Below are 11,483 nucleotides of genomic sequence, written 5' to 3' on the forward strand. Positions count from 1 at the left end.
CCAGGATATCATTTTTTAACCCATAAGAGACATTATCTTCACTTCCATGTGGAAATCCACTGAAGCAGTAACAATCCACCACTGGGAAACCTCTTTCTGTATCTCAATGACCCTGGTGCTCTATGTGGCAAAGTAAAGGTTTCCTTGGCAATGTACTTAACACTCATCCATCTTTTGTGATGGAATTTTTCATTGAAGAGTATCTTAGGAGAGGCTGAGCAAAAACATCAGACTTTGAAATACACCTTTGGTTTCTGCATTTTATATTACGCTGCTGTAAGCAGACAGCTGGGAAATTAAGATATATAAGAAATACATACGTGTGATGACCTGTCTTCCCACTTCATTGTGTCCACATGAATTTCTGGTTGGTGTTTTATGGGTCACTGCTGATTTGCTACTTTGACTTCAAAACATAATATGCAATATATATAAAAAATTAACTTAGCTCATTAACCAAATTTTGAAACATTCCAAATCCATTATGAACACAAAAATGCAATTTTTCCTAAATCTCATCCTACTGATTGAGGTGAGAAGTCAACGTTAAAACTCTTGATATTACAGGTAACTTGGTCCCTAACAAATTGTTATTATGGCAACAACCATTTTAAATTGCACTTATAAGAAAGTTCTCACCAAAATCACATTTTCTGGCTGTCCCATGCCAGGTATACAAACCACTGCAACTTTGGTTGTTAGACACCCTTAGACTATACAGATCACACTTTACTGCTCTGATGGACAGTAAAGTGTTTATCAGAATAGTAAAGTTCTTTGGTAGCAAATTTTATCCATGCTAAATTCACTTATATTCAGAAGCTTTGATAAGACCATCTACTATTTAAAAAAGCGTAATCTACATTCAATTCATTGACAACAATTTCTGAAACAAGAATTAAATGTTTCATACAAATGATTCATATTATATTGCACAGTCTCCACTAAGACTTCCTCAAATGTTTTATTGAAAATACAGGGTGAGTCAAAATTATGTTAACATTTGAATGGCAGAAACAATTTATTCACAAAACATACTTCTTATGTGTAAGATGATTTACAGGAATGTCTCAACCTGTTTGCCATCATGGTCAACACATGTACCATATGATGCACATAAATTGTTCAAAAAATTATATATAAGTATATACATAGCAGTAGCATTAGTGTTAACCTAATTTGGCTCACCCTGTATTGGGAAACTTACAATCTGAACAGCAATCTGACCAATATGCCTACAAACAGTGTATGTAAAAAATGCATACTATAAGGCAAAATCTACTGAAGCACTTTTGCTCAAAAAATTAGCAGGCTTCTAGCATTTTAGAGTGCTAATAAATATGCCAACATTGACTCAGTCTGAGTGATTAGGTTCCAAGATATCATGTTCACAGACTTACATCCTGTCTCTCACACAGAGACATCACTATGAAACTTGTCAAGCTGTGTTCAGCAATACCTAAAATATGTAATGTGTATCAGTAAAAATGTCAAAATTCTGACCCAAGCACAGTGGGGATATATTAAAAATTTAAAACCACACTATGTAGTTTTAATTTGCATTAATTAAAATGATAAACAATAGATATCAGCAACAATTTAGGATCAAACAGAAAATTATTTTTTGAAACAGATGTTCATACAAGGAACGTAAAGTGTGTAAGTGGTTTTAATGATGTCTCTGAAGATATTTCACAGTCTTGCAGCAATTTTAAGCACAATGTATTCCTGCAGCAAAGAAGCATTACAAAAATAAAGCATAACTGAAAACATTAACATTTTTGCCAGAAAGTATACAAAAAAATATTCATTATATGTATACAAATACTTTAGTTACTTGCTTTGTGCATTGCAACATTTTACAATGGAGCAGTGGCAGTAAATGTTCTTGCTTCAAACAACATTTCTGAGATATAAACTTGTAGGGACTGAAAATGTAGTAAACGTCTAGTCATAAGAAAGTGACAATAAGTGGAAATCAAGAATTATTCTTCCAGGTTGTCTTGCAACTGCTGACTACATAATGATCATTACCACTTATTTTTCAAACCCACACATTTCAATAAAGGTTCATGCTAAAACAAAAACAATTTTGGGCATCCTAATGAAGAACTGACAAACCAATCCAGCATGAAATGTCACTCCATAGATGACTGCATTCATACTCAACTGATTTATGGTTATCAGTCAATCTAAATATATATGTATTGGGGGTGTTGGTGGAAACTGGTATACACATAGAAGCACATATAAAATATCTGAGGGGATGAAAAACTATTCATCTATCTATCTATACAAATTCCACGGTATAATTCTGGAGCAGAAAAAAAAGTTTACATTAACTAAAAATTTCAGAAAAAGCAAATATGAGAACACTACTAAAGGAAAAAATATGTTTAATAAACACTGACACAATTGTGGGTCAACATAGGTCTTTGATTAAAGATACATTTAATAAACAAATTAGCCCACATTGGAGAGTGCTTCTATAGGTAAAGGATGTTTTTGCTAGTCTTCATCCTCTTCAGATTCCTGTCTTCTAATGTTTTTTCTGTTCATTTTTCGGCCCAAATGAAATCCCACTGTTTCCACTGCCATTTCATCTTCAGCCTTCCTCTTCCTTATTTCCAGTTCTGGCTGACTTCTCTCCACACTGCCATGCATGCTCTCCTCCTGTTGATTTTCTATATGCAGCAATTCAACCTTCTTCTTTGAATCATCTCTACCATGGTCAGACTTCCTAGATTCACTTTCTTTCTCATCTTCTTTCTCAGTGTTAACAGGGGGTTTACTGCGTTTGGAAAAGATGACCCTTGAACCAGATGCACAATGATGATCTTTTTTAAATGAAGAAGGTAGTGACTGAGGATCATCACCTGGAGCTTGTCTCTTCTGGAGACTTTCAATAAACTCATGGGCTACCATAGCATTTTTCCTGCAAGAGGTTTCTGAGACACCTTCTAGACTATACTTGGTCCACCGTTCTGGGTGTGTAACATAATCCGGAACTGAATGAGAATATTTCGGTTCCGTATTTTTTTTAGCCTGGGGTAAAAGTGGACGTACAAAAGGACCATCAACAACATTGTCATCTCCCAGTGAGGGAACTTTGATCTTTGCAGCACTTTCTAAACCATCAAATATGTTTTTGCTGCGAAAGGAGAATCCGATACTGGTGCCTTGTAATTGAAAAGGCTTCTTCACTCTCTCAGCAGAGCCTGATTTGGACAGTGCTTGGTCACTAGCCAAGCATTCCCCATCTGAAGAATCAGAGGAGGAGTTCTCCACTTCTGCACCATAGTTTGGAGTAGTGTCCTCTGAATCAGAGTCACTCAGGGAAATGGAGTCTGGGAGAATGCCTTCAATGTTCTCCCTAGGAAAAATTTCCGCATCTTGAGTGTTACCTTTTCCATCATTCATTATTCAGTTGGTAGGGCTGAGCTGCTGAAAATATTGACTTCCAGATTTCCCTGGACTCTACAGCCTGCAAGATAAACACACTTAAGATAACAAGCCAATTGTTCTTATAACTCTGAAGACAGGAAAGAGTTAATAGTTATAACTAAAACCAGAGGTTGTTGATACATGGTAACTAAAGAAAGGCAAAGTGGTAAAATTGCAAAATATTCAATGGAATAGTGCTCAGAATCTCATATCAGACCAATATAAGAAAAGTTTAACAAACAAATTACAGACCTTATCTTGAGACTTAACTAATGAACCTCCCTCTGGATCAGTAAGGTCCACTAAAGTTCTCAGCTCTCTCACTCTGAAAGAAAGGATATTTTTATGAGTGAATAAAAACCAAAGACGTGCAATTTTCCTTTCAACAACTACAATTTCTATGTTTAATGGCTGATGTAAACATGATATTTCTAAGTATACTCAGTAAAAAAGAAAGCATGCATGTATTTATACACAGAAAAAATAATTTATCTGAACTTTTCATCCTGAAAATAAACTTTTAATGTAAGTGCAGGTCCATGAATGAGCAGTGAAGCACTTGGAATTTCTGTTAAGAACAATCAGAAAGAGACAAATACTAGTGGTTCTTTAAATGTTATATAGTCCTCAAAATTAGACACCTTTCAGGCTTAAAATGTGTTTGGTGAGCCATTTTCCACAATGCAAATTGGTGTTTTGTACTTTTAATAGGACAGGATATATGGTGCATCCAAATGCTGAATTAAATTATGCGATCCCAGACATTTCACTACAGGAAATGCTTAGTTACCTAAAACGATGAACTCCAGCATTTTATTAAAAATACACTTAGATTTTTCTCAGTCATATTTCTGCTTCTTTTCATACAGTGCAATGACCGATGGCTGAGACCATTTTTTTGTGTTTTTACTGCTTCACTACACTATTGAAAGTTAGCATGCTCAGCTAAGAGATGTACAACCCACAAGCAAATGTCTCATCAAAACTATTGTGCTAAACATCTTTGCTTTAAATCCACCAAAACTTTTTCACTGAAAACTTTACACATTGCACATGCTCTTAGCTTAACATACTTTACATCACAAAACTGACAGCCAGATTGGCCAGTTACAAGCTGATTGCCCATTTCAAAACAAGTCAATTTTGATCTAAGACATTCCTAGCCATTTTCATAATAAATTCTTATTTCCATAGGTGCTATGACAAAATATTTGCCACCTTTTTAACAACCTTCTATAAGTACTATTTTACACAATGAATGATTTCAGACCTTTAGACAAAAGGCAAAATTTGAGAAACGGAACACAAGGGAACATATAGTTTTTAAACTCATTCATTTTTTTTTTTTCTCTCAAAGAATACTCTACCCATCTATGTGAAAAATTATCCCTAAAGTTTCAAAACTTTGTTGGAGCACCTTTAACAGCACTAATAACCATTAAATGCATCCCATAATTTGATTAACAACACTATTGTGGAATATTAACACATTCTTCTTTGCAGAACTGCTTTAATTCAGATAGACTGGTAGTTCTGCCAGCATGAACAGCTCGTTTCAGGTCCCACCACAGCATCTACAGTATGTTGGGTTTAAGTCAGGACTTTGACTAAGCTGATCAAAAACTTAAGTTTGGTTTCTCCCGAGCCATTCAGTTGTTGATTTGCTTGTGTGCTTTGGGTCGTTGTTCATTAGGCATAAGCCACTTATGCTTTATGTCATGAACAGATGACTGGACATTCTCCTTACAAATATTTTGGTAAGGTTCAGTATTCATGGTTCCTTCAATAATGGCACATCTTCTAGGTCCTGAGTCAACAAAGCATCCCCACACTATAATACTACCATCCCCATTTTATATTGCAGTAACAGTGTTCCTGGTTTTATGGCAGACATAGTAGGATCCATATCATCCAAAGTGTTCTACTTTTTACCTGTCTGTATATAGAATATGATACAAAAAGGCCCTAGGATCATTCAGTTTTTTCTCTGCAAATGTGAACCAAGAACTGATGTTACTCTTCGATAACAGAGGTTTTCACATTGCTAATCTCCTATGCACCTCATTTTTAATCAGTCTCTTTTTTTGTGCTGTCATGAGCACTGATGTTAGGGGAGGCTAGAGATATTGGTAGTTCTTTGAATGTTCCAGTGGACTCCTCTTTGACATTCTGAATGACACTCTGTAACACCTGGAGGTCATTTTGGCAGGCTAGCCTCTCCTGGAAATATTCACCACTGGTCCAAATGTTCTGCCATTTGTAGACAATGGTTCTTATTATAGTGTGGTGGAGTCCCTGAGCCTCAAAAAATGGATGCATAGTCCTTTCCTATAGTAAGTTTCAGCAAATTTTTCCTTATATTTTTATAGTAATATTATTGTTAGGTCACCGGAGCGGCTTACTTTTGAACATGCTATACACAATTGTCCATGAGTAAAACATTCCTGTTGTTGAACAATTTCTGCTTTTCCTTGTGATATGGCTTTTGTTGATGGTCATTGCATGATACATTTTATGAGTAAAGTGTATTCTTTTGAATTGAAATGGGTAATCATCAGGAATTATGTGAAATTTCAGTACATATTATTAATATCTGATGTTCACTCAATTATTTGTTTTCATGTTTGTCATCAGTTATATGTGATCCCACTTTAAAATACATATTTGTGAATGTATATTTAAAACAATTTCAGGGAAAGGAGTAGTGGGACATCCCTGTTCAAAGTACGTAGGTGTGCATGTAAATGTAAACTATTTCTGAGGGTGGAGTCCCCTTTACAAAGTCTGTAGATGCAAATGCATGTTGCAGTACATACCAGGGGGACCAGTTAAGTTTAAATGGAGGCTGTGGCTCACGGCTTGCCTTAGATCCGAGGACACCACTTCTGCTTCCCCTTCTGTTCTTGCTTCTAGTGGAGCAACACCTATGCTAACAGTCACAGCGCCTGGTACTGGCACTTGAGGTTTGTGGTGTGCTTGCTAACCATGTCTTCATTTATCATCTGTCCACTCCACTGGTCAATGGTGCTGTCTGCTTGGTCCACTGATCACTTCTACTGTAGCCTTCATTTGCAATACCCCCCTCTCACAAAGGTGCAGAGTATGTACATTAGTATACAGTAGCTACAGTTATTAATATTAATAAATAAAACTCGGGTTGGGTAATTTTCCTTTTTCTATAACATCAGCAAATTTCAATCATATAACTGAAAGAATCTGAGATTTTTATTGAAGGGGTTTTTACTCCTAAATACTGACATATCCAAATGGCTTTTCTTAGCAGGTGTCTACTGACAAAGAAGTATAACCATGCCAATTTTTTTTTTTTTTAAATAACCAGAAAATAGTGTTTTTGTTAATTAACTCCAATCAGCAACATCATTAAAATCATTGACAGGTGAAGTTAATAACATTAACTCATTTCAGTGGCATATGTTAAGAGGTTGGATAAATTACGCAGCAAGTGAACAGTCATTTCTTGAAGGTAATGTGATGGAAGCAGGAAAAACAGGCAAGTGTAAGAATCTGAGCAACTTTGACAAGGGCCAACTTGTGATGGCCAGATAACTGAATCACAGCATCTCCATAACAATAGGTCTTGTGGGCCATTCCCAGTATGCAATAGTTAGTACCTACCAAAAATGGCCCAAAGACAGACAACTGTTGAATCAGCAAGGTCAAGGCTTATTGATGCGTGTGGGGAGCGAAGGCCAGTGTGTCTGGTCCAATCCCACAGAAGAGGTACTGCAGCACAAACTGCTGAAAAACAATGCTGGCCATAAGAAAAAGGGGTCACAGCACAGTGCATCACAGCTTACTGCAAATGGGACTGTAGCTTGCAGACTGGACAGAGTACCCATGCATATCCCTGTCCTTTGCCAAAAGCACCTAAAATCGGCAAGTGAAAGAAGGTGGCCTGGTCTGATGAATCACATTTTCCTATAGATCATGTGGACAGCTGGGTGTGTGAGTGTATGTCATTTACCTAAGGAAGAGATGGCAGCAGAATGAAAAAGAAGGCAAGCTGGTGGAGGCTGTGTGATGCTCTGGTCAATATTCTGCTGGGAAACCTTGGGTCCTGGTATTCATGTGAAAGTTACTTTGATAATTTGCCACCTACCTAAACAACAAGAACATTTATTTATGTAGATAGATAGATAGATATATAGCACATTTTCATACAAATAATGTAGCTCAAAGTGCTTTACATGATGAAGAGAAAAAAAAAGACAAAGTAAGAATTAAAATAAGACAACACTAATTAACATAGAATAAGAGTAAGGTCTGATGGCCAGGGAGGACGGAAAAAACAAAAAAAACTCCAGAAGCCCCCTCTAAGATTGCTGCAGATCATAAACAGTATACCCCTTCATGACAATAGTATTTCCTGATGTCAGTGGCCTCTTTCAGCAGGATAATGCACTGTGCCATACTGCAAAAATTTTTTCACGAAAGGTATGAGGAACATGACAAAAAGTTCAGTGTGTTGATCTGGCCTCCAAATTCATTAGATCTCAATCTGATAGAGCATGTGTGGGATATCCTATCCTTGGAACCACACCTCACAACTTACAGGACTTAAACAAGACACCTTCAGAAGTCTTGTGGAGTCCATGCCTTGACGGGTCAGAGCTGTTTTGGTGCACGAGGGGTGTTTACACAATGTTGTGGCTTACTGGTGTATATATTAGGGTTATCAAAGTTAACATGTTAATAATGCATTAAAGCACTCTAACTTTACTTTAACGCCGTTAAAAAACTTAGTGCTGTTAACGCAGGTTCTTTTTGACCCTACGAAATTCCCGTAGTTCAAGCTGAGCCTGCAAACTGAATGCATGCCACTCTAGCCTTCATGTTATTTCTCATAGAAGTCACTCCATATTCCTAATTGTTGAGCGATGGAAAAAGGTTCATTTAACGGGAAGTTCAGTTTCAAAACTTCAAAACTGTATTGATTACAGTCATCGATATTTTAAAATAAACTGTATAAATAGTTTTATTTTTCCATTAACCAACAGGTTAATGTAAGCATGGAAGAAATATCTAAATACAGTATGTACGCTAAACATGATGGTACAATGTCCCTCATTGCTGCCTCACAACTTCAGGAAGCTTGGTTTAACAGCCAGTATCAGCGTGGAATTTGCATAATATTTTCGTGTTGAACAAGGTTTTCTTTTCACATCCCAGCAGGGTTGCCATGTACTACAGTCAAAATACCCTTTCCTTCAGTAAACCAAATCCCCCATTTTGAGAATCTTTTCCCAATCTGAAAAAACCTCTTAACTATTATTCAATAATTTATATGTTTAGTAAACACTGTACCAAAAAAAAAATGGAACAATAGCTGCATTTCTACTGCAGTTAACCGCAAAATAGTAGCGACACTTTTGACAAGTCAACAAAACATAAATGCGAATTGTCTGTTGCCATTAAGTGATTTTATGTGAAAAAAGTTTGTTTTATCACCTGAAATTAAAAACCGATATGATGAGTGTTGGTTCTTATCTTTCAACTATGTTCACAATCACCGTGTTTGTTTTTAATCGGAGGCGACAAGATTGAGTGAAAACAATAAAAGGAAAGCGAACTCCCTATACTTGGCAGAGGCTATGTATTAGGGATTTCTTTTAAATCATCTGCCGTGATTTTACTGAGAAGCTGTGGGTACAAAATTTTAGGATGAGCAGTTAAACATTCATGAAATTATGCAGTGCAATATGCCCTCTTGTGTCCCACGCCACAGCATACAAAAAAAAGCCAGTCCGGGTGGAGAAGCGCATAGCCATCGTGCTTCTTTAACTGTCTAACCGTGCGGAGTACAAAGTTGTTGTAGAGAATTCCATGTGAGCAAACACACTATTCACAGGTGTGTATATGGGGTGTATGAAGCAATACACCACTTTACCTGATGTGGAAGGGGCATGGCAGATTCTGCAGCGCAATTATGAGGCACACACGCAAAATACCTCGGGTGTATGGTGCAATTGACAGCTCACATATCCCTATTCATGCACCAAGTGATGGGTATCGGGATTATGTTAAAAGGAAAGGGTGGATATCTATTGTTCTGCAGGTGGTCGTTGGCGACAGATTAATGATCTGGGACATTTGCGATGGGTCATCTGTTAGTGGCTCATGATGCTACTGTATTTACATCACATTTGCAAAGAAAGGTATTTGAAAACTTACATCATGTCATGTGACCTAAATGCAAAAAAAAAGGTGTTTCCATTGCAGTTCTGCCTATTATTGCTTTGTCGAATCGCTAGAAAAACCACCTCATGTGAGCATATAAAAGTTTTTGCTAATTTTGAGTGTTTTTTTTTCTTCAAAATTCACGTCTTCATTATTTTTTTGTTTCACAATTTCAAAATGCGCATTAAGGAGGTTAATCGAAACGCGGCTACTGTTCTGTTGTAAAGAAAGGGCTTGTCGCGTGTATAAGTAAATTATGGTGCCTGACCTAGGGCTAATATTGTACAGTAATATGTTACATTATTACAAAAAAATCTGACTTTCAATATGCATTTCTATGTACCATCTGCAAAAGAATGGCATATTTTGGGCACCTTTTGTAGCCACAACAGGTCCAAAAATGTGACTTTATTAAACAATTAAACATTTAAAAAAAACTGAATGTATTATTTAGTGATATCACAAGTTTAACTAACTTACTGTATAGAAATCTCTCATTGGAAACACCATCTTAAACATGTAAATGCAATGTTCTATATTGTGACATGAGTAGTTTAATTTTAAAACAGAATGTTATTCATACCAAATAATATGGTATTACAATTTCACTTACAAGCCAAAAATGTTTTAAAGCAAAGGTAGACATTAAAATAATGAAGACATTTTTGCGCCCCTCTAGAAACTCTTCTCCCAATTTCTCCCAGATTTCCAATTAAAAACCGGGTTTATGGGGGGGGTTCTTTCTTCCTGACCAGCCAACCCTTCTGGCGCATCGCCAATGGTTAAGGGATGGACTGTATCTGCTTGCGTGTTTTGTGCCTTAACTACGTAACATATCCTGCCACCGGCGACACTGTCATAGGAACCATTGTGTACTTGTACGCTTGTAGAAAACTGTGAGGGGGGAGAAGTGTCTCAGTCGTTAAGAGGACTCACAGATTGCGGGTGACTGTCTGAATGCTGATTAGCTCCGTTAAGATCTCTGATCTGCATGCGAGGAAGTCCGATTCAGAATGGGCCATCGTCTTCAAATGCCAGAGAATTAATGTCCTGCTCCTGTGCGGTGTAAAATAAAAAAAAAAAAAAAAAACACTTCAGTTCGATTACTTGAAAGCACCACTACGGAGTTTTACTGCAATCACGTGACAGATATTTACGTACACAACGAAACGATACAAGCTCTAACGCCGAAATGCTATTTACTTTCTCAAAAGCCACTGGCCACTTCATAAAATTTTCCGAACGGACCTGTAACATGCCTAGTAGCCATGTAGGGTGCATTGCGTAGGCTATAGTTGTATAGTAAGTTAAAGTGTGTATGAGGCCCAATTCCTTGCTTATGCAGCGCTTACCTCCACGGTGCAGTTCTTCCCCCGTCAGGATGTAAACATCGATGGTAATATTGTTAACGCTATTACGCTTTGGTTCAAAACTCTTCCAACAACACGGAAGGCTTAGAACGAAGAAATAATAATAATACACTTCAGAAGTGATTATCACTACCTATTCTCAAAAGATCAAGTCAAATAAACATCTAACCCCGCGTACCACCCATTCACTTCCGTGTCATAACGTCCTACCAAAAAAGAAGTTCCGCGGTATTGCGCGTGAGCAAAAAAAAAAAAGGCGCATTTCTGTACTCAAGTGAAGTGTCTGCATCTGGATTAAAGTCTCCTGAAGTCTATGTAGTTTACTACTAAATTAATATAGCAATGAGTATCTAATTACTGTGCGGAAATATACAGAAGAAAAGAAGCCCATTAAGAACTTTTAAATAAACCTCGGCTAGTGTCTGTTGCCTCTTCTTTACTTGTTCTTTCTTTCGCTAATAGCAGGCTGCA

General features: G+C 37.0%; 1 protein-coding gene across 2 annotated transcripts; it reads right to left on the minus strand.

Moving 5' to 3' along the window:
* Nucleotides 1-2,379: 2,379 nt before the first annotated feature.
* Nucleotides 2,380-11,230, minus strand: tssc4 (tumor suppressing subtransferable candidate 4). Of its 2 annotated transcripts, XM_028794201.2 has the most exons (4): nt 10,995-11,230; nt 10,579-10,698; nt 3,697-3,769; nt 2,380-3,484 (listed from the first exon to the last, which is right to left on the minus strand). In XM_028794201.2, the coding sequence occupies exon 4, from the start codon at nt 3,418-3,420 to the stop codon at nt 2,509-2,511; it is 912 nt and encodes a 303-aa protein (XP_028650034.1). In that variant the 5' UTR covers nt 3,421-3,484; nt 3,697-3,769; nt 10,579-10,698; nt 10,995-11,230; the 3' UTR covers nt 2,380-2,508. The 2 variants fall into 2 exon arrangements, with proteins under 2 accessions (XP_028650034.1, XP_028650035.1); XM_028794202.2 differs by lacking the exon at nt 10,579-10,698.
* Between the last annotated feature and the right edge of the window lie 253 nt (nt 11,231-11,483).

Source organism: Erpetoichthys calabaricus, chromosome 2, assembly GCF_900747795.2.
Source record: "Erpetoichthys calabaricus chromosome 2, fErpCal1.3, whole genome shotgun sequence".
In the NCBI taxonomy this organism is placed as follows: domain Eukaryota; kingdom Metazoa; phylum Chordata; class Cladistia; order Polypteriformes; family Polypteridae; genus Erpetoichthys; species Erpetoichthys calabaricus.